The 21,677-nt window shown below is 41.1% G+C and overlaps 3 protein-coding genes across 5 annotated transcripts in view; all 3 read left to right on the top strand.

Moving 5' to 3' along the window:
- The first annotated feature begins 74 nt into the window (after window positions 1-74).
- larp4ab (La ribonucleoprotein 4Ab) lies at window positions 75-10,669 on the top strand. 2 transcript variants are annotated; one of them, XM_085354090.1, is made up of 15 exons: window positions 75-635; window positions 2,522-2,660; window positions 3,760-3,985; window positions 4,471-4,607; window positions 5,038-5,141; window positions 5,429-5,539; window positions 5,785-5,838; window positions 6,361-6,588; window positions 6,813-6,916; window positions 7,440-7,601; window positions 7,697-7,748; window positions 7,870-8,031; window positions 8,126-8,244; window positions 8,344-8,521; window positions 8,667-10,669. In XM_085354090.1, the coding sequence occupies exons 1-15, from the start codon at window positions 633-635 to the stop codon at window positions 9,033-9,035; spliced, it is 2,148 nt and encodes a 715-aa protein (XP_085210216.1). In that variant the 5' UTR covers window positions 75-632; the 3' UTR covers window positions 9,036-10,669. The 2 variants fall into 2 exon arrangements, with proteins under 2 accessions (XP_085210216.1, XP_085210215.1); XM_085354089.1 differs by lacking the exon at window positions 75-635 and having other exon boundaries at window positions 2,516-2,660.
- A 401-nt stretch (window positions 10,670-11,070) lies between these two features.
- atf7b (activating transcription factor 7b) lies at window positions 11,071-17,711 on the top strand. 2 transcript variants are annotated; one of them, XM_085354087.1, is made up of 12 exons: window positions 11,071-11,231; window positions 12,169-12,230; window positions 12,471-12,567; window positions 12,717-12,844; window positions 12,942-13,067; window positions 13,157-13,314; window positions 14,152-14,248; window positions 14,371-14,490; window positions 14,617-14,766; window positions 15,211-15,399; window positions 15,536-15,641; window positions 15,788-17,711. In XM_085354087.1, exons 2-12 carry the CDS (start codon window positions 12,183-12,185, stop codon window positions 16,015-16,017), a joined length of 1,449 nt encoding a protein of 482 aa, XP_085210213.1. In that variant the 5' UTR covers window positions 11,071-11,231; window positions 12,169-12,182; the 3' UTR covers window positions 16,018-17,711. The 2 variants fall into 2 exon arrangements, with proteins under 2 accessions (XP_085210213.1, XP_085210214.1); XM_085354088.1 differs by having other exon boundaries at window positions 15,761-15,842.
- A 2,090-nt stretch (window positions 17,712-19,801) lies between these two features.
- The window catches only part of dip2bb (DIP2 acetate--CoA ligase B (putative)b), a 71,371-nt gene continuing 69,495 nt past the window's right edge, over window positions 19,802-21,677 (top strand). Inside the window, exon 1 of the mRNA XM_085353224.1 lies at window positions 19,802-20,060. Within this exon, the coding sequence (XP_085209350.1) occupies window positions 19,976-20,060 (85 nt within the window). The 5' untranslated portion in view covers window positions 19,802-19,975. The remainder of the gene's footprint in view (window positions 20,061-21,677) is intronic.

Raw genomic sequence — 21,677 nt, 5'->3', positions numbered from 1 at the left:
AAGTTCCACCCACTAATTACTATTTAGGTGAACTTCGCCCGGTAACCCAGTTTTGTCCGAACTGCATGCTGTCACAGTTCACATTTTAAAAACTCTCCTTGCTTTTACTTTTCCTACTGCGACAACACGAACTTATTGGACTGGCTCTTTCCAAAGCTAATTCAAGGCTGTTTGGCAGTACTCCGTTTCCTGAGGTCACAGATGGTTGCTATGCTGCGTTGCTGTTGCCGTGGAGGCGGAGTGCAGCCTGTCGGGACGGTCGGTTGAAGATAGAGGACGTAACTGTCACATGCTGGAGGAGAGTAGCGAAGTTTATCTGCGGGATGAGGATCTGAATGGAAGAAATTCATGAGTAAAATGGATAGTGCTTGTTAAAAAATATAGCGAAAAAAGTTTTCGGTGTCTTAAAGATAACAGATCTCAAAGTTGTCGTGCGCGCGGACGTGCCTTTGGAACTGGAGCGCGAGCTGTCGTTTAACCGTACTGCCGCAGTTGTTGGAAGAGACCTTAATTAAACGTAGACACCAAGATCAGCAACTTCGACTTACGATATTTAATAGCAAACTTCGCACGACAATTGAACTATCGGTTCCCCGCGACTGACGAGGACCTACGGAGAAGATCAAATCAGCATGGTGAGTTTTGACGAGGCCTTGTTGCTAGCTAACGAGCAGCAACCTGTTTGCTTCCTTTCTCTCGTTTCACACACGCGTGCTGTGTGAAGTTTCTCAGATACTTGTGTGCTTTTTCTTTGATTACACTACACTTTGTCTTTACGTTTCTCATTCACCACAAGCACTTCTCTTGCATTATTTTAACATGTCAAACACATTAGCTTAGTTTAGCAGTACGAAGTGTAGCCGGTGTCGTGTGCGGGTAAGACGAGAGCGAGTTAGCGAAACATGGTGGTGTCACTTGTTACATATGGCAACGTTACGGTAGGACACCAACCAAAGACCCTATTCGGCAAACACGTATTTACGAACTCATTGACTTGGTGTTGCTGCTTTACGAGTAACACTCGGTGTGCGTTTTAAAGTTGGATTACACGTGTAGTAAATATGGCACGTGATTTGTGTTAAACGTTAGCACCACTGTAGCTGAATAGCCCGTGATAAAGGTCATAGCACTATGCGACGTTCATTGTGAAAATATAAGAACACGTACAGCAGGGGTAATGATGATCGATGACAGCCATTTTAACCAGAGGGAGACTTATTTAAGCGAACTTTAAATGAACACAGTGAATATCACTTCGTGTTTGAAAGCGCTCAGGCATGTCGGTGCCATGTGCTCTTCTCGACCCTCAAAGTACTTCTAGTATTTCACTGTAAACCCAGACCTGCTGCTTTTGTAATACAGTGTTGGAAAGCAGATTGGATTGAAAATAAGATTCTAGTACTGTGTAGCTACTCTAAATATTGCACACTCGAGATTTTACAATGGATGACAGGTCAAACTGCCTTATTCGAGTCATGCTGCCTTGAGGCGGGTCTGCGCCATGTACGGGTGTATGTGAGCGACTGAGAGGCGGAACAATGGTGATAAGCAAGCCAATGAAAATTCAGCTGGGGCTTACGTGCGTATGCGTGTCAATGCTTTAGTAGTACTACTTCAGGGCTCCGGTGAATGTGTGTGAAGAGTCGACACATTTGCAAAGCTGGATTAAAGGATCGCTAATGAACAAAGTTCATCCATTGGATTGGCTCTGATGTATAATGCTAAATTAGCTTTGAATGTCTATTTAGGATCTTGACTGACCTGTCTTGTTGATTGACTTGACATATGGCACACAAATGTTTTTTGACACTTGAGACTCATCATTTAGGGGGTGGGAAAGCGCATCTGTAACCGGAAGGTCGCCGATTCGTTCCCCGGGCTCTCTGTCCTGGTCGTTGTGTCCTTGGGCAAGACACTTTACCCTACCGCCTACTGGTGATGGCCAGAGGGGCCGATGGCGCGATATGGCAGCCTCGCTTCTGTCAGTCTGCCCCAGGGCAGCTGTGGCTACAACTGTAGCTTGCCTCCACCAGTGTGTGAATGTGAGAGTGAATGAATAGTGGCATTGTAAAGCGCTTTGGGTTCCTTGAAAAGCGCTGTATAAATCCAATCTATTATTATTATTATTATTATTATTATTATTATTATTATTATGACTCATTCAATTTGTTTTGTTTTTTTTAAACTCCAGTACATATATTAAAAAAATATCAAATCAAAAATATCAATTAAGACCACAGTGCAGTAAGTACAACACTAAAGTAATCTCTTTATTCAGTAATATACATGTTTTTACACTATACAAGGCTGTACACAATCTCTCATTTTTAAAAATTACATTTACTCTTGCTACAATTCGTCCAGTCTTACTTTCACTCCACTTTGAGTGACATATTTGAATACCACTTTCTTATGATTGATGAATGTTTCTCAGAAATTAGTAACCTACCAACTGTATGCAATTATGTGTAATGTTTGAAGGAAAAAGCTATTTATTCTGTCTCTTTTAATGATCATGCAGGTTACCACAAAGGGAGCGGGCCTGAACCCCAATGCCAAAGTGTGGCAGGAGATTCCTGCCCAACAGAGTGAGAGTCCCGAGGAGATGGACAATGCTCCATGGCTCAATACCTGCCCTCCTCCTGCTGAAATGACCGAAGGTATGTTTGCAGGGAAGAAAAAGTTAGTTCCTCTTATATGGTACTACACTAAAACCAAACGTTCTCACTTGTACAGTGTTTTTTTTAAATAAAAAAATAGGGAGTTGCTGTGTGGCAAGTATAGACATGTATAGTAAAATTATAGACATGGTATGAGGAAATGGTTGAGGTTGCTTCTCTTGTCCATGGGAGTGTGCAGTAAATGCAAACATGACAAACCTTGTTTTGTGTATTATAGTATCAACAGTTATGACATAAATGTTGCACAGTGAGGATTGAATGAATTAAGTGTTCAGGTTCACTAAACTGAAAATTGCTGACCAAACAGTAGGACCGGAGTGCAACAAAAGTTGGTTGGTTTTCATGAATGAGATTGGGGGGGGTTTGTTAGTGTGCTCCTGTATTTATCAGGTTCATATTGTGTAGCAAAGTTTGGTCTTGCAGTTTTGTGTTGAAGGCCAATGAAGTTTTGCTTTGTTTTTATTCCCCACCCCCCTGGAAGACCCATGAAGGTTGAGTTCTGTATTGTCCTTGACACTTCTCAAGCAGACAAACAGTCATTTCCTTTAATAAGCCCTTTGGCAAGTCTGAAACACTGGCCCATCTAATTTCATCACTTAGATTGTGCAAGTGGTACACTCTGTCATTTTAAGAAGACAGATATTGTGTCACTGATGCTTTGACTCATTTATACATATTGATTACTGTACCGATTGTCATCACCCATTTTTCTGTAGCCTTTTCTGCTAAAGTCTTATAATCAGATGTTTGAATTTCACTGGCAGTTGATCCACAATTTGGAGTTCACGTATTCACATGTCATTTTACATGCATGTAGTTGAACTAATTGGAAATCTCTTGGATTAGAGTTTGCTTAGCTCTCATTTTGATGTTAAGGGCCCGCAGGGTTATAGTTTATAGCCCGTTATAGTTTCAGTGTAGTCCTCAAAAGATATATCTCCATAGGATGAAACCTTGCACTTGTAATATTTGAAATAATGAAACATTTTTAGTGAGATTGCACAAAGGTGCACTCAGTCCTGTTGTGTACTACTTTATTGAATGTGACACTTATCACTTGGCTACTGTTTTCTCTTAGATTACTCAGATGTTCCCTCTTCAGGAGGTAAAGGATACTACAGTGAAAACGTGGACAGCATTGCTGAGTATACCCCTGTGAATGACATCAGTCCGTCTGACCAGGGGTATTTAGGCTTTGACCCACAGTGCGAATCCGCCATAGATAATTCATCTGAGGTGCAGGCGATGTCCGAAGAGAGTTTGAGACAGTCTTTAAAGGAACGTCTCGAGTTCTTCTTTTCTAGGTGAGTTGTGTATAATGTTTTGTTGCCTTAATGGGACAGCAGTAATTACTGAATTTACTTTGTTTCATAACTGTAAGAAGCCATTTAACTTTTAATTGGAGTATATTCTTATATTGAGTCATTGGTGTCTGAAGTTTCTAATTTGGCTTAACTGCGGTTTTCATCTTGATTCAGCTGCACAAACAATAATTCAGGCCGATAGTGATTTAATGTTCTGAAATGTCTTTAGTATTTGCGAACTCTGTGCTTATTGAACAAAACTTATTTTAATTTAAATTATTTTATAGTGACATGTTAAATTGGACAATGTCTAACACAAAAGTGCTTAATAAATGGCTTTCCTACACTAATGTAAATGATTTAACATCAACCCCACCACCAACCACCATCATCATTTTGGTTGTTAAAAGGTTGATGTTTGTGTTTTACTATTACTGCAAAGAAAAAGCTGTAACTCAGAGAGACCAATGTTTTGGGTATTGCAGAGAGAATCTTTCAAAGGACCTCTACTTGATATCCCAGATGGATGGTGATCAGTTTGTTCCCATTTGGACACTTGCTTGTATGGAGAACATTAAAGCTCTTACCACTGACATGGACCTCATTCTGGATGTACTGCGAGGTACAAGTGCTTCTGTTTGTCGTTGTTTCACATAGACAGGCTGATACTTTTAAAAGTTTTGAACTCTAATAGTTCTTAAACTGCTACCTGCTCCAGCTTGATCAAATATAGAAGATTTAATGTAAGACTTTTTATTTATTAGGTAAATGCAATTACCTAGTTTACTACTTAAAGTGCCCATTGTTACTTTTTAAAAAGTAATGCATTACATACTTGAAAGAATTCATTACATTCCTTTTGTTTTACTCTTAGTGTGTGGTTAATTTACCACATAAATAAGATTATTCACAGTGTCTACCAACTTTAAACTGGCTACAGTGGAGCAAAGGTCTTTCATAGCTATTACATAAATGGGATATGTCAGTTGTCTTCAGCTGCACTGTGAAGATTTAGGAAAATAATTTAAAAAAAATTTTTTTTTTTTAATAAGCCTCCCCCATGGTGCAAGTTGATGAAACTGGGAAGAAGGTTCGACCAAACCACAGTCGCTGCATCATTATTCTAAGAGAAGTGCCGGAGACAACCCCAGTTGAGGTAAAGACGACTCCTACATGCTAATAAAATATTGCTCTGTAACCCCATACTGTCTGACTGAATAGTAAAATCTACAAACGAGGGCTGGAAACTGATTGTGCTTGCATAAATTGTGATAACTATTGTCAAGTCAGCTTTAGATGATTAAAATATTGTGTGGTAGTGTGTATGCTGTAGCTGAGTGATAGCTCTTTTTCTTTTCGGTCAGACTTTGCATGCTGACTTGTGGAGAGTGATGGAATGGTCTGTTTTAGGTCAAAATGTTTCATGTTGTGTTCCTCTCACAGGAAGTAGAGGCTCTTTTTAAGAGTGAACACTGCCCGAAACTGTTAAGTGTTGAGTTTGCGCACAACAGCAACTGGTACATAACTTTTCAGTCAGACATGGATGCACTACAGGTACGTCCCCTTATGAATTACCACAAGCTACTTTTACTTATTTTTAAACTGGTTGTACAATTTTAGGTTTACACAACCAGTTAAATATTCTATTATTACCTGGCATATTTAACTTAAAATTGCTAAATCTCACTACCAAGCAGGTGCAGTACTTTCTGATCTTTTCATGTTTCACTAAGGTTCTGCATTAAAGGAAAGAGCATTTCTACCACATTTTCTTTACTGTTTTCTTTTCTTGCCCTCAGGCTTACAGATACCTAAGAGAGGAAGTTAAAATGTTCCAAGGGAAACCAATCATGGTGAGTCAGTCAGTGCTTGTTATAGATGTATGGAGCTTGCTACGCTTTGTTTTTCACTTGATAAGCAAGAATGGGGATTTTTTTTTTTTTTTTTTTTTTTTAGGGCTTTTAAAAAAAGTTTTTCTATCAGTGATATTTTTGCTGGACTTTGTTATGACATCGTGTGCCCTGCTCTTTTATCTGATGGAGCAAATAACACTGATTTGTTGATGGTCCTGTTTAAGCCCCAGTGATGATCAGTATCGCGCTTGGAAGGACCCATATGGACTGTGGCTGGCTGGGTGGAACCTTTCACTGGCTTTCTTAAAATCTGTCTGTTTCTATGCTGTTCCTCTCTCCCTTATTTTTCTTTTATACTCCTTCCCCTCCTCCCCCTCAACACCTTTCTTTCCTCCTAGTCGGTGCAGTTTTTATGGCCTAATGACCGTGAGATTATGAGATCTGAGGGGACTAAGGACAGTAGAGCTATATGGGTCCTGTGGAAATGTTATATCGATATTGATTCACTCATTTTCCCTGCAGGCCCGCATTAAGGCCATTAATACATTCTTTGGCAAGAATGGCTTCTGTAGCATCCAGGATTCAGGTGTGTACAGTCAACATGCTCCACTGCAGGCCCCATATGACTCAAGTGCTCCAGTGTACATGCAGTCGATGTACAGCCCTCAGCAGCAATACCCTGTTTATCCTATTGTGTCTCCCTCCTGGAATCCTCAGCCATCAAACATGCCTTATTTCGAAACACCGCTGGTGAGAACCTTAATATACTATTCAGAATGTCCCATAAAGCTGCTATGTTGTTTATTTTAATGTTTTTAATGCTGTTCAAATTAATGGCAGTCTCCATTGTAGCTAATATTTATAACCTCTGTAAACTCAAAGTTAATATTAGAAGTATCAGAGGGTTTTTTTTTTTTTTTGTTTTTTTTTTTTAGTTACATTTGTAATGATTTTTCCTGTTTGGTGATATGCAGGCACCTTTCCCCAACAGTGGATATATGAATGGTTACAGCAGTTCCGGGAACTACAAAGCTAACTCAAGCTCCGTCAACACACATGCTGCTATGACCAGGAACCGGTATGTACAGTTATGATACAAACTTTTAGTTTATTAGATCAGTGCAGACTTGAAGTTACCATCAGATAAGATAAGATAAAACTTTATTAATCCCTCGGGTGGGCTCCTCTGGGAAATTCGGTTTCCAAAAGCACAGCACCGACCATCAGGTGCTGGCAGTGTTTGTTGTAAGCTTTAATTTAGGTAATTAAGGACTTTGAACTTGGTAAAATACTTTCTGCGGATGGTAATGCTAGCATTAACTTAAATGGAACGCAGTTTGGTACCAGTCCTTCCGGAGTCCATTATTTTGCTTCAGGACTGAAACTTTGTTCTTTAAAAAAAACAAAGGAGAAAAAAAAAAAGAGTACTGTCAGTTTCCTCTGTTATTGTCATTTGCAAACCAATAAAGATGAGCTTTCTTGCATTGGTCTTGTGTTCACTCGTTTTATTAAAAAAAAAGTGTACAATCCTGTCAAACTATGCTTTTGTGGTAGCGCTTGATTTCTGTAGTAAAACTTGTAATTTTTTTGTGTGCACCTAGAAATCATTTAAGAGGTCATCCCAGGCCTGGAGATGTGCACTCTTCTTTTGCTCCAAGGAACCGGTTGGATGGTGTGTCTGGTCCACAGGTCCTGCAAACACAACAGCTGATCTCTCTGGCCTCCTTCAACCTTAAAGATGTGAGCGGGTCTGGACGGGGCAGGTGAGTTGGTGTTATCCTACACTTACCCCTGTTAACACTAAAACGGTTTCCAATCTGATGTGGCAGTCTAATGGTATGTTTGTTTGTTTTTATAGAAGAGGCCCCAATAGAAGCACAAGGAGAAAAAGGGAAGATGAGCAGGCAACGGTCAGTCGGTTTCCTCTTTTCGTGCTCTTCATTTAAGAAGTTGACTGCCTGGACTGTGTCCTACAGTGTCTTGGTGTGCTGCTTTTTAATATATTGAATTTTATTTCTTCATTCAATGTAGAAGCCCGTCCCTGTACCGGAGGCCAAGGCATCGCATCCAAAGTTTGACCTGGCAGCCTCCAATTTTCCACCTCTGCCAGGATCTGTGGTCAGTATGCAGGAGGAAAGTGTCCCTGAGATGCGCCTTTCTGATATTGTGCGTGGCCTGAAGGTGACAAACAAGGTGAATATGTTGCCTCTCCTGGTGCTTTCTATCCTTAAGACTCTTTACAAAATGAGGTAAAATATAAATGCACAAATTTTAATTGTCATTACAGTCTGTCGGCAAAGATGTTCCCACAAACATCGCAGAAGGTCCTGTAAACAAACCTGATCCTGTAATTCCACCTAAACCTGCTGTTGTGTCCACACAAACAACCACTCCACCAGTCTCAAGGTAACCTTTGCTTCAGGCTAATATATCAGTGAATAACAAAGGTATTGAGTCTTCAACAATTCACTTATCCCTTACTTTTTTTTTTTTGTATACGTTTAGTGATTCTCTTGTCGTAAAGGAAGAGGATAAAACTGAAGCTCCTGTAACAAAGGAAAATGTCTCCTCATCCGCACAAACTCACACACAATCGCCTTCAGAACATGCTCCCTCCACCTGCAGCCAGGCTCTTTCTACCGAAACATCTTCATCGCTTCCCACATCTCCAACATCAGAACCGGTAAGGACTTATTTTGTGCTGCTTATCACATTATATTGTCTTGTAACATCAGCTTACAACTCTCCAAACTCAGCGTGTTTTGTCATCTTGTTGTTGTTGTTTTTTTTGGTTTTTTTTAAACTGTGGTTCCCTGTTCTTTCACCAGGGTCTAAAAAAGCTCAGTTATGCAGAGGTGTGCCAGAAGCTGGCCAAAGAACCGCTGCCAGCACAATTGCCCTCTCCCTCCACTCCCACCTCTTCAGACAGCCAACCCCTGCAAGAGCTCAAGGTAAACAGGGTGGAGGAGCCTCGTCCCAATGGCCGACAAACTGCAGAGAAACGTGGAGATAAACGGCCTCCTCGGCAACCACTGCGCTCCTTCAGAGGGGGAAGTGGCCAAGCCAGAGTCCGAGAGCCAGGGCAGAAGATTCGGGAACATCAGAAGGGCCTGAACACTGGGAAACGATTTTCACCACAGCGGGCAGCCAGACGCAGTGGCAAAGAACAGAATATCCCTCCAAGTTCACCAAAGTAACCAAAGGGTGGGGGAAAATGAACTGAAAACAGAAAAGAATATATGTACATATGTAATATATAAAGACAGATGCCTATATTTCATTTCATGAGTTTGTCACATCTCTTTAGATTACTGCAGGCCTGAAATTATTTGAAAAATTATAAATAGATTTTCCTTTTCGGAAAAATGTCGTCATGGATGGAATCGCAGGGTTCGCGGTGATGAAGCATACTTTGCTGAAAGTAGTGTCATGATATGATATGAGGATGTCCCTGTACATTTGTTGAATTTGTGGCATCTACATCTGTGGTTTAGAAAATATGAGACCTTGTGTCTCTTTTTAAACGTGATTAACAAGTAATCTGAAAAACTAGTATCTATTGTCAGTTATCCATGGACTTGACATGTTCAGCTTCAGAGTGGGTTGAACTTTTGAAAGGTAAGAGTAGCAATATTTGTAGAAATGTTTGTAGACACTTGTTCTACGACTAGTGAATCTTGTCTTGAACTTATAATACTTGTTGGGTTTTGTGTTTTGCAATAATTTTCCTTTGTGGCACAAATATTGGATCAATACCGCTAACATTGGAATAAGTGGAGCAGATCTGCTTATGTCATTTTTACTAGACTTTACAAACCTTTTTCTTTTTCATAAATTATAAATATCTAATTATTCTATCAGTGCTAATGGTTGGTGGATGTAGGCAGGAAAGTGTTTGACCAGATCTTGGTGATGTTGGCATCTGCTTTGTAAAGTACAAGTAAAAAGGGTTTGTTTTGTGTTTTTTTTTCAGCTAACTTTGGTTTCTATTTCACAAAACCAGTGTACACTGGGATTAGGTAAATAATCCAGTTAACTAGGTCATTGTAGTAATTTGGTGTTTGTGGTTCCTTCATAGTTTCAGATTGTTGAAGTGGAACAGTCATGCTGACTCAAGTCTTCGTCAGTGAACCCTCTTTACTACTAAAATATTATGAATGGCCTGAGGGACAGGGAGCAGAAATTTTCCCCTCAATGTTGAATGTTTTCACTGCTTGATTTCAAAAGTAGCATTTTTATTGCTTGAATCACACGTGCTGAATGTAGCTGTGGATCTCAAACCATTTTTAATGATTTTTAACATGTATGTTTTGTGTTTGCAAATTCAGTTTTTGTTTGTCCACATGGTAGTGTATTTTGTTGTTAGCGTTGACTACATGTTATTCAGTGTTTGTAATGTTGATGAATTGGTGTGTAGACTAATTTTTATTAGCGGTTAGGTTCTGATCTGTAATGCAGCTTGTGGCTTGACAATGAATATCTTTCAGTTACAAATGACAGAAGGGTATTGGGATGGATTTTTCAACTTGTTCTTAGATTTTCTTAAATATGGTTAAGAGATGAGTAATTTAAGATAGAATTCAGATGTTAACAGGGAATTTACAAGACAGGCTGTACACTCTAGTAATCAGTAGTTTATACTGGATTTTTATTTATTTTATTTTATTTTATTTTTTTAAAGTGTGCAGCTGACTGACACTGCTTGTGTTTTAGACTATAAGGAGTTATCAAACCAAACTCCTAGTGCCTTAATGGGATTTAATTTCATTGTAAAAAATGCTGTAAACCACCTCATTTTGAGGCAACAAAAGTTTCAGTTCATTCTGTAGGACTTGCCCTTTTTTTTTTTTCTTTTTTTTTTAAATGGGCTGGACATTTTTCGGAGTACATTGGTTTATGCGCTGAGTTATAGTAGCTTGATGTATTCAAAAAAATAAAGGTTTTATTTTTTAAAATTGGTTTTGGTTTTTTGTGTTTTAAGCCAGAAAACAAAATCTGTTCAAGGATTTCAACATGCCATCTGCCAAGTAAACATCCGGAAATAAACATGTAACTGCTGTAGGCGCGTTTGGCTTAGTCTTCAGTGGGTGTGTTCATAGCTTTCGCTGGTAGTTGACGCGAACACAGCGGAATATATATGTAGAGTTGACATAACGGCACATTGAGATAAAAGTCAGGGAATATGTAATGATTCATATAATATCAATCTTATTTCGTGTAAAATCTACGATTCCTCCCGCATAGAGAAATCCTGTTACATAATAACTCTTCCAAGTTCTCTCGCGGTATTTGGATAATGGAAGTGTCAAGAGTGTCAACAACGGCCAAGCAGCAGCACAGCAGCGCTGTCCGGAGCTGGGAGGGGGGGAGTGAAGAGGCAGTCTAAACGTGGGGTAAGTTTAGGGCATACTTTAGTAAAATGTAATGTAAATCGTCATTTAAAGAAAAAAAATGTGTATATATATATATATGTGTCTGGATATTCATAAGGCATGCACCGCGCTCATACAGTCGTGGCTTGGTATATGGGCACTATTTAGCATTAGCGTGCTAACGTGTAATGCTAGCTACTAAGTTGGCGGACGTGTTAGTGTAACTTAAGGCAAGCTAACGAAGCTTCCATTAGCACTTAGCATGAGCTCAGCTAGGGGATTGTACTTGCACTAAACAGCTTTATTTGCTAGACGTGCCGCGCCTTCTGATATTTGGAATGAGTTTGTTCAATGTTAGCTTCCATGTTCGCTATAATGACACGTATGTCAGGTTGTGGAAAACAGTATTTCACGTGCTTAGCAATGTGGATGTGCTACCTTGCGGCCCATTTCTCATTAAGTCATAGCTAACCAGTAATGGATTGGTAACCTGTGTGTCCTGTCCACAGTCTGTAACCCATGTCTTATAGCTAACTACATAGCCGGACTACATCGACAGCGCTAATAGCCAACGCCAGTGACTCGATCCTGTTAAGTGGAGGTTGCATGGTGAGGTGCTTTGGCTCTTGCTGCCTCATCGTTGAACGCTAGTCCCACATTATACCCAACCGAGTCTAAAGAAATGCTCAAAACAGGCCCACAGTCTTCGGCCTGTGTCCCTCCTATCCAGATGTTATTGTGATTTTGGTGACAGATGAGCAGGCACGTGTAAATTATGACGATTTAGATTGTAGTTCTTATCAGCTCCATGACACTCAAGCTGATGCTGTAGGTTAAGAACATTTGGTAGTAACATATCTGGTGCCCTTATGTAATATGTCTTGGGAACCTGAACATCAGCTGGTTTATCGCCTAATAAATTGGATGACATTGCTGTGTTTGTTGCTTTCTTTTACAGATCATTTGTCTGAGATGGCGGATGACCGGCCCTTTGTATGCACTGCCCCAGGATGTGGGCAGGTATGATTTCTTAAGACATACCCCTAACTCTAAACAGCCATAGGAGTCTGAATCTCTGCTTTTTATTCTCTTGTTATTAACTGAACCCAGCTTAGCTCACCAATTACGACTGCTGATAAGGTGCTGTGTAATGTATGATGAAACATTGCTTTAATAGTGGAAACCAGGCGTTATTAATCTCGCATCAGGATTAAAACTGTCTTGATATTCCTTAAATGTCATGTGTGGTGTCTTTTGCAGAGATTCACAAATGAAGATCACCTGTCAGTACACAAACACAAGCATGAAATGACATTAAAATTTGGTCCTGCCAGGACAGACTCTGTTATCATTGCAGGTAATGGCATCGCCATTTGTCTTTTTTTAAATTAATCTGTGCTGAGGAGGTGGTCAGTGCTCTGAATAGATGAATTGTATATAATAGTCTGTGTCTGAAGGTGATATTTTTGTCCACTAATACTGACAGTTTTTTTTGTTTTTTGGCAGACCAAACCCCCACTCCCACACGTTTTCTGAAGAACTGTGAGGAGGTCGGTTTGTTCAATGAGCTGGCCACCTCCTTCGAGCAAGAGTTTTGCAAAACGCAGGAAGATGATCAGAGGACGAAAAACCCGGTGAGAAAGACAGGGTTACTGTAGATCACGCAGTGTGCTGGTTTCAAGATAAAATTTGAAGGCTTTCATCTTCTCATCTTTGCTTTTGGTCTTCAAGGCCGCATCTTTACAAACACCATCTGAAGTAAAAGATGAGGATGAGGGGCCCTTACAAGTCGATTCTTCTCCTCCTGGAACTCCTGATTCCTCGTCCAGCATGTCAGAAAACAGCAGAGACTCTAGGGTGAGAGCTGTGTTGTAATTTGCTGTCCTTGCACGCACGTAAAAATGATGGACACACAAAAATAGTTACATTGCTTAATTTATTAACAGGAGATCTACACAAAGCCCGTGGCAAGCTCTGCTCCCACTCCAACTATTGTGCGTCCTGGTTCTCTTCCCCTTCACATGAGTAATGACTCACTACACCCCACGTTGCCATCTCCAACCTCCGTCATCACACAAGCTCCACCCTCCAACAGACAGCTTGGGTAAAATAATTTAGGTTGCTGTGGTTTGCTTTACTGTTTTACTGTTTGGACCATGCTGACAATTTGTAAAACTTAAAATGAATTAACTGCTGGTAAAATGTAGAAATTATAAGTCTAATTTCACATGACCAACTAGCAAGAAAGTCAGTAATCCAGTCCAACCAGAAATCAAAGATGGGGCGGTTTGATTTTTACCTGGTGGGGAGATATGCTCCTATTAATTAGAAAGTCTATATTTGTCAGTCACTTTTATTGAACCATAAAGTGCCTTTTAGACTCTGCGTCTGTTATTTATTAGCCATCATTTATGGCCATTGTAAAGCTGTTGCAGTTTTTTGTGCAAAAGAAAGCATCACTTTTTTTCTCTTTTAACAAATTGTTTCTCTACCAATATTTAAACTTTTTTGAGACACTCACCCCAAACTTAGAAATATAGCTACCTCTTCAGCGAATCTCTTATCCGTAGACTTGGATTACAGTAAGCAGCTGTAGTTGTTGTGTTGTACCACAGTTTAGCATCTTTTTGTTTTTTAATTTCCAAAAGAAGTATGGTTACTATCATCGTATGTGTCTTGATCTACTATGGAAATTGAGGCAGGTGTTGGAGAGCTGCAGCTCTGCACCACTCCGATTCTCCAGACTTGCGTGTTCCTCAAGCCAAGCTTAACTTTGAGAACTTTTGAGTCACATCTTCATGCTGCTTGTGTAAGCTCTGTACAGTTAACTCATGAAGAAGTGTTCATCGGAAAAGTGAAACACTGTAAGCCTGATCTCTGCTCTATCAGTGGGAACACAGTGGAGAAGCACCTATTTACAAATGTCTAATCTGGCCAACAGCTCTCCCACAGGCTCGTATCCACTGGTGAGGCACCTCCCTAATGGACAGGCAGTTCCTCTCTTGCCCAGTCCTGTGCAGATGACCTCAGTTATATCTGTAAGATATTTTCCAGAAAAATGAAAAACTATACAACAAATTGTAATTGGGATGGAATTTTAACATATCCTTTTGGTTTTTCCCCTCTCATCCACTTTATGGATATTCGTTGCTATGTGGAGCTTGCGAGGCCAGTGAACACAGTGCCTAACATCCCTGGGATTCCAGGACCGCCTGTTGGAGGCGCTAGCAGTGGTTCATCCTCCCCATCTGGCTATACTCTTCACTCTGAGGCAAAGATGGTGAGACCATCAGTTGTACTTTCATCATTTTGTAGGCTGCTGGCTAAACATTTCATTTACATAAACAAACGAATGACATTTATAAAACTTTTACATGACCTGGGTGTTGTCTCTGTGTCTTTTTAGCGGTTGAAGGCAGCTCTAACTCATCAGGGCCCAGGAGCACAAGATAGCATCAGTGGGGGGTCAGGATCCATCCCTGCTGTTCCACAGCGACAGGAACAAAGCCAGCAGCCCTCTCAAAACTCTGATGCACCATCACCTGCCCAACCACAGGTAGGTAGTGCACATATCACACAAGTTATGTGGTCCTAGAGCACACCTAGGACTATAGACTGTTAAATGTGTGTGATGAAGGAAAACCTTTGAATGTTCCCTCAAAAAGCTAAATGAGACTCAATGCTAACAGCTGTAGTTTTCACATTATTGATGGCATCAAAGAGAAAAATTTAGCAGAATGTCAGGCTTGTCCAACATTTGTGCTCATATATGCAAAATAAAGGCCGAGTCAGTTTAAGTCAAGCATGAGCATTGGATTGAGTGTGTTTTGGTTTGGATGCTTTAATTTGACAGTTAAGGGCACCAAATTGTCTGCTACCCCTGATTTTTTACCCCTGTTAAATGTCAGAAGTTCCTGATGCAGTTGTTCTGTTCTCCCCCACTTACTGATCACATTTGGGTTTACAAGTAGCCAACTTTTACCCCCTCCTCATTCTCCAGGTGTCCCCTGCTCAGCCAACAGGGGGCAGGCGGCGGCGAGCAGCAGAGATGGACCCTGACGAGAGGAGGCAGCGTTTTCTGGAGAGGAATCGGGCAGCTGCTTCCCGCTGCAGGCAAAAGCGGAAGCTGTGGGTGAACTCTCTGGAGAAAAAAGCAGAAGATCTGGCCAACATGAACGTCTCCCTCACAGTGAGTCGTCTCCAGGGCGTAACATCAAGCATGTAAACACCCTGGCGGTCATAAATGGGTTTCTGTGGTGATATGGCAATAACGGGGCATGATGGGAATGATTTATGTACTGTATTTCTTTTTGTGCTGCTGTCAGAATGAAGTAACCCATCTGAGGAATGAGGTGGCACAGCTGAAGCAGCTTCTCCTGGCCCACAAGGACTGCCCTGTCACTATTATGCAGAAGAAGGCAGCTTTATTAGGTAACCAGTTGAGATAATGAACTGACCATCAGACTTCTTGTACTGTGTCACTTGTGCCAGGATTCATCTGTCACCTCATCCCATCTAATGCATTATTTTTACTCGCTCACCTCTCTAAGGGTGAATGTTGCTCTCTCTGTCTGTAGCTGCAGGAGGAGAGGAAACCTCCAGGGATACTTCCACTGAACCCATCGGCTCCCCAGCGGCAGTCATTCAGCACGTGCCGTCGCCCTCGGCAACAAGTCCGGGGGCCACCATCAACGGGCTGAGCGTGCGGGCTGCAGAGGCGGTGGCCATGTCGGTCTTGGCCGGCATGGGATCGGGCCAGGCTGCAGGGGTTGTCATGGCAATGCAGCCGCAGTCCGCCCCGAGATGATCCGCAGACACTTAATAGACCAGAATGAACTCGAGTGGCATTCGGAGGTCGGACTCGTGCAAAGATTTCTGAAAAGAGGAACCTGCCCTCAAATCCCTCTCCCCTTCCAACCCACACCCCAAAACTAAGATCCACTTCCACACCCACCCAATTCCCTCGCAGTCGCCGATAATCACACAAAGACGCGGCACAGTGCCTCCATCAGCCCTCCACTCCAAGCAGGCTCCCTTTTTCATTGAAGCTTCGTCACTCTCTCTATGTAAATATGAATTACATGTCAGACACTCACTCTGCAGGGTTTGGGGTAAGTTCTTGTTCAGTTCTGACACTTGGGAAAGGTTTAAAGGCTCGAGAAGAAAAATCTGAATCAGAAACATCGTTTTTTTGTAACTTCCTTTCACAAAGCCACTGTAGTCCACCTCCTTCCTACACACTGGTTGTGATGAGTTCTTTTTTTTCTTTTTATTTGTCCTTCCCAGGCTGACACTTTTTCTGTAAAATATCTTGTATTTTTCATGTGTAAGAAAAGATTTTTTATGCCGGATATGTTAGTCAGATAATGTTTTGCTAATGCAGTGAAAGTCTGAGGAGAGCTGAATGCAGTGAGCAGTAGCCTGGAAAGTGTTTATATTGTTTTGTTTTCAACCTGTTCTTTCAGTTTTGAGTTAATACACTTGTCGCTTTAGTCAGCTGAGTTCTTAGCAAACCAAATTGTAGATGGTGTTCACTGTTTACCCTGTGATTGTGTGCCTGACACTTTTTTTTTTTTTTAAATCATGTATTTTAACCCATTCAGAATGGATGACATGTTAGTCCTGTGTATGAAACCCTATTGACTGCATGGAGTATTTAAGGGTGAAGATTACCACTGTTTGTGATTCATCCTATTCACTGTTTTCATGTTATTTTTTGGTTCTCTAACATTGTTATCAATGCAAAAATCATTGTAAGGATTCCATCCTCGGTCCTAATGTAACACACTTGAAAAGTTTGATCCTTCAGACGGCCTTTAAATGATAATCATACGTAGATTTTTAAACTCCAGTACCCATGCATTTCAGTTGAGGAAAGACTAGTGCAATATATTTTTCTATTGAATATCGATGTTCTTGCATTTAGATGACATGTGTAGCCCAGCTGCTGAGGGGGTGGTGGGTGTTTGGTCGAGTTTTAAAAGCTAAAGTTATGAGGTGACCAAAGCAAATGTGAAGATAAGTATTCTTGAGTGAATGAGATTTGTGATTAGTGTGCATTTTTAGAGAGTTACAGGTGTCCTGGTCTTGTGTGCTTTCCACCTTTTGACGAGCCGTCTTGTATAATGAAGTAGACTCAATACTTGTGCACGGTGCTTCTTTTTAATTGCAAGTTTTAAAATGCAGCTTATTTTATATGGCATTGTACTTCCAAGACTATCATATTGCCCCCCTCCCTGTTGCTCTTTTATAACATGTCTTTGTTTTAAGATGTTTATTTTTGCTCTGTGGGTATGTTAGACCCCCACCCCCCAATTCATGTAATAGTACTTCCCCTTAATTTGTAAAGAGGACAGTTTTTAAGTGTTTAGCGACAGTGAATCCACATGGGAAAATGTCTTGGAAGGAGTTTACTCAGGCCTCAAGATGGGATACATTATTTGTGTACAGTCTCAACTAATGAATAAGTTGTCTTGAGCAAATAATAAAAATAAATTAACGAACCTGAATTGTGCTTCAGTAATAGTATGTTGGGGTTAAAAGTAAGCTGCTTTTAAGCCTGCAAGTCGTTTTTCATTAAACTTATCGCATCTTTTTGGGTGCAGCTGATGAAACAATGGCATAAAAATTTCCACTTTTTTTTTTTTGGTTGGTGGAAAACCAAAAACAAGTTAAAGGGTGTTAAATGCAGGATCTAGACCACTGATTGAAACATAACTCTAAACATAGTGTTGCCTTTACTGCTGTCAAAATAGGTTGGTTAACCTGGCCAAAAGGGCAACAACGTAGATGCATAGAAACACAAATTCTGTTTGTTATATAAATATTATTATAATTATACAAATTAACAGTATTTACTCAAATAAAATAGTTGCACACAGATCTCACCAGGGCTTGACATGGTTAAGACGAACCCCTGAAGTTCAAACTGATCATTAGATTTAAAGGGACTTTGAACATGGCAGAGTTGTTGTGTCAGGTGGGGGTGGTCTGAGTAATTCAGAAACTGGTTATCTAGTAGGATTTTTGACACAAGCACACCAGCCTAGAGATGGTTATTTCCATGCCACCTTGAGCACACCCAAACTTGTCTGATCTCAAAAACTAAGCAGGTAAGCAGGTCTGGCCTGGTTAGTACTTTGATGGCAGACCGCCTTGGCATACCAGGTGCTCTAAGTTTGGGTTGGCTTTAGCTCAGGAGGCGTCTACTAAACGGAAAGTTGGTGGTTCAATCCCTGGCTCCTCCAGTCTGTATGCCAGATATCCTTGGGCAAGATACTAACCTCATGTTGCGCTCTGATGCATCCATTGGAGTGTGAATGTTGGATAAAAAGTGCTTGTATGAATGAGTGAATAAGGTAAGTTGTATAAAGTGACGCCATATAAGAACCAGTCTATTAAAGTTTTACAGAGACTGGTCTGAAAAAGTGAAAGCATCCAGTAATTCTCTGGATGTAAGAAGAGAATCACCAGACTGCTTTGAACTGACAGCAAGGATAACTCAAGTAAATACTTGTTACAAACGAAGTATGCAGAAGAGCATGTCTGAATGCACAACACGACAAATCTTAAAGCAGATGAGCTACAGCAGCAGAGACCACAGCGGGTTCCATTCCTGCCAGTAAAGAACAAGAAACTGAGGCTCACCAAAACTGGATAATAGAAGATTGGCTCTTAGGTCTGATGAGACTCATTTTTTCATTTTGTGGAAACAGCAAGAAAACATGGCTCCATCCTGCCTTGTATCAACAGTTCAGGCTGCTGCTGCTGGTGTAAATGGCATGGAGTATATTTTCTTGGCAGACTTTGGGCCCATTAGAACCAACTGAGCACTGTTTAAACTCCACTCTTTCTGTCTATGCCCATCTCTTTATGCCACTGTCTTCCAGCAAGACAGTGTGAAATGTCACAACGATCTGAAACTGGTTTCTTGAGCTTGCCACTGTACTCAATGGCCTCCACAGTCACCAGATGTCAATGGAGCAGAGCGCATTTGGGAATGTGACGCACCTTGTTGAATCAGCAGTTCTGGAGGCAAAAGACCGACCAACCTGGTACTAGAAAGGTGTGACTACGGAGTTGACCGGCGAGCGTGTTTAAAATGAGTGCGTACATGTGATTTCCGGTGCCATCTTTGTTTGGAATAGGTGGAAAATAAATAAAAAGTGATGCAGCCTGAAAATTTTGTTAAATTTGTTAAGTGTGCAAGTGAACATTACATTTTTTTTATTCAGATATTTTGTTTTTATTTATCTATTTTTTATTAGGAAAATACGCCCCCCCCCAATCCACGGGGGATTATATATTTCCTTGAAACATCACACAAAATATCTCCAATAAAACCTGGCGCCACTTCCACCATTAGTGCATGAAAATACCTGTACAAACTCGAGCTAGCACCCACCTGAGGGGAAGGTGGCAGGTGAGCTGAGGCGACAGGAATGCTGTGTTTTCTTTTCTTTTTTCTCCCAGCTGTAAAAACACAACAGCAGAGGGAGCAGAGAGTCTGCTTTTCATCCCACCATCCTGTCACGGCAATTACCGTCAAGCCTGGTCATGTGACTGACGGACTCCTCTGGCGAGTTGTTCCCATCTCCCACAGTCATGGCGGTGTCGGGGAGTCGCGGAGATGGAGTAAACAACACGACTACTACATCTTGATTTTTTAAAATCCCCCCCACCTCTTCCTCTGAGCTTCATGGTGGATCTTACCTGCTGTCATTTGAGATTTCACAAACATCCCGCAGGCTGCTGTGCTTCCAACGATGGCCGACCGCGGCGTTGATCTGTCGGCTCTGCCTAAAGAGGTCAGGGACCAGCTGGCGGAGTTGGATCTGGAGCTCTCCGAAGGTAGGGTTTGCATATAGCGGCGATAAGTAGGTGGTGGTGATGGGAAAGCTGCGGCTCGCTGAAGTTAATAGAGAGGGCTGCGTGAGCGTGTTTGTGTGCAGTCATCCACCGTCTGCTTTCCCGTGTCAGCTGGAGGAGAGTCGGTGCTGCTGCAGTGCATCGGGACACGACTGCAAGAATTTATAAAAACAAAGTGACCTCCTTTTCCAGCTGTTGTTTCTCCATCAGTCATCTTCGTGTGTATGGCATGCTCTTAGCATGATCACCTTAATATTTGGGTTTTTTATTTATTTTTTTAGCTTCCGCTTCTCTATATTCTTAATGAACCCACATCTATACCACGCAATGTTTACAGAGCACATACACTCCTGTCTAATGAAATGGGTCAAGGCATTGTGTGTGAAGAATTTGTGGACACGAACTGATTCATTGGGCTCTCTGAACGCTCTGAACCCTGAACTGCTGCACAAATAAAATGGATTTTGTGCATTTATTTAATTATTTATTTTTGTAAGAATGGCTGGAAGAAAACAGAATATGGAGCTGACTGTTATGCAAGTCTCCTCCTCACACTGTGAATCACTGTGCAGCAACTTGATTGGTGCTGTGCAGTTCTCAGGTGCCTGGGGGTGGATGAGTAATGTTGTGTTTCACATGGAGAGCCATGCAGGAGGAAGCATGGGCCACTAATGATGCCTCGGTCTCTGTTGCAGCGCAGAGTTGCCCAGCCCATGTGAAAGAAGAGGTGAAACTTCACATGGGCACGAGAGCGAGAAGAACCTCGGCAAAAGTGTCGTGACTTTCTTTTTGTATTCATTCGAAAGGTGACACCTCTGTGAAATGTAAAAAATGTTTTCCCCGTTTTTGGTTTAGATTCAGGTTATAGGAACTGCAAAATAAACAAAACAGCACCACTCTTAATAGACTAGACTCTCGGAGCATGACTGCAGCCTGTTCAGACCTGAGCTAGTGCTGGGAAAGAGTTGTGTCTTTAATTATAGGCTCCAATCAGCAGTGTGATAATGAGAGTGAATAACTGAGGTTGTTCACTGTATGTTCATCTCATTGAACGTGGCTGAGAGGCAGCGAATGAGAAATAACCGTAATGATGTGCACACTGGCGTGCAGTAATGGCACATTCATAACTGCGATTGTTATCATCCTGCACTTTTCATGATGAACTTTTAAAAAAGAAAAAGGAAGAAAAAAGCTTGTTTGTGAATGAATTAGGTGACTGCAGTGTCAGATCAGTTTACCTGGTGTGGGTTGGTGTTTGAGCACTGTGGCACGATTGCAAAATGTAAGTGCCACTGAGCCCAAAAGGCAGCACTTTGGTTGTGAAATTTACTGTTTTAAGAGTTTGAGATTTTTTAAGTCAGATCTTCTGTAAGAGAACCTATCATGTAGTTTGGAAATGTCTTTGTAAAAGAAATGAATATCCTCTGTTCCACTATAAATATAGTTAGTTGAGTGCCTGAGTAGAGCAGGGCGATATGGCCAAAAATATTTATCACGATATATATTTGAAAATTTGCGATAACGATATAACTGACGATATAATTGATGCGAGACAAAATACAACTCCACAACATTACTAGTGCAAAAAGACAACCTTCC

The sequence above is a fragment of the Diplotaxodon limnothrissa genome, linkage group LG5 (genome assembly GCF_057381915.1).
Source record: "Diplotaxodon limnothrissa isolate DT_005_m linkage group LG5, D_limnothrissa_male_GT1.1, whole genome shotgun sequence".
Lineage (NCBI taxonomy): Eukaryota > Metazoa > Chordata > Actinopteri > Cichliformes > Cichlidae > Diplotaxodon > Diplotaxodon limnothrissa.
This window is presented reverse-complemented; position numbering and strand designations above follow the sequence as displayed.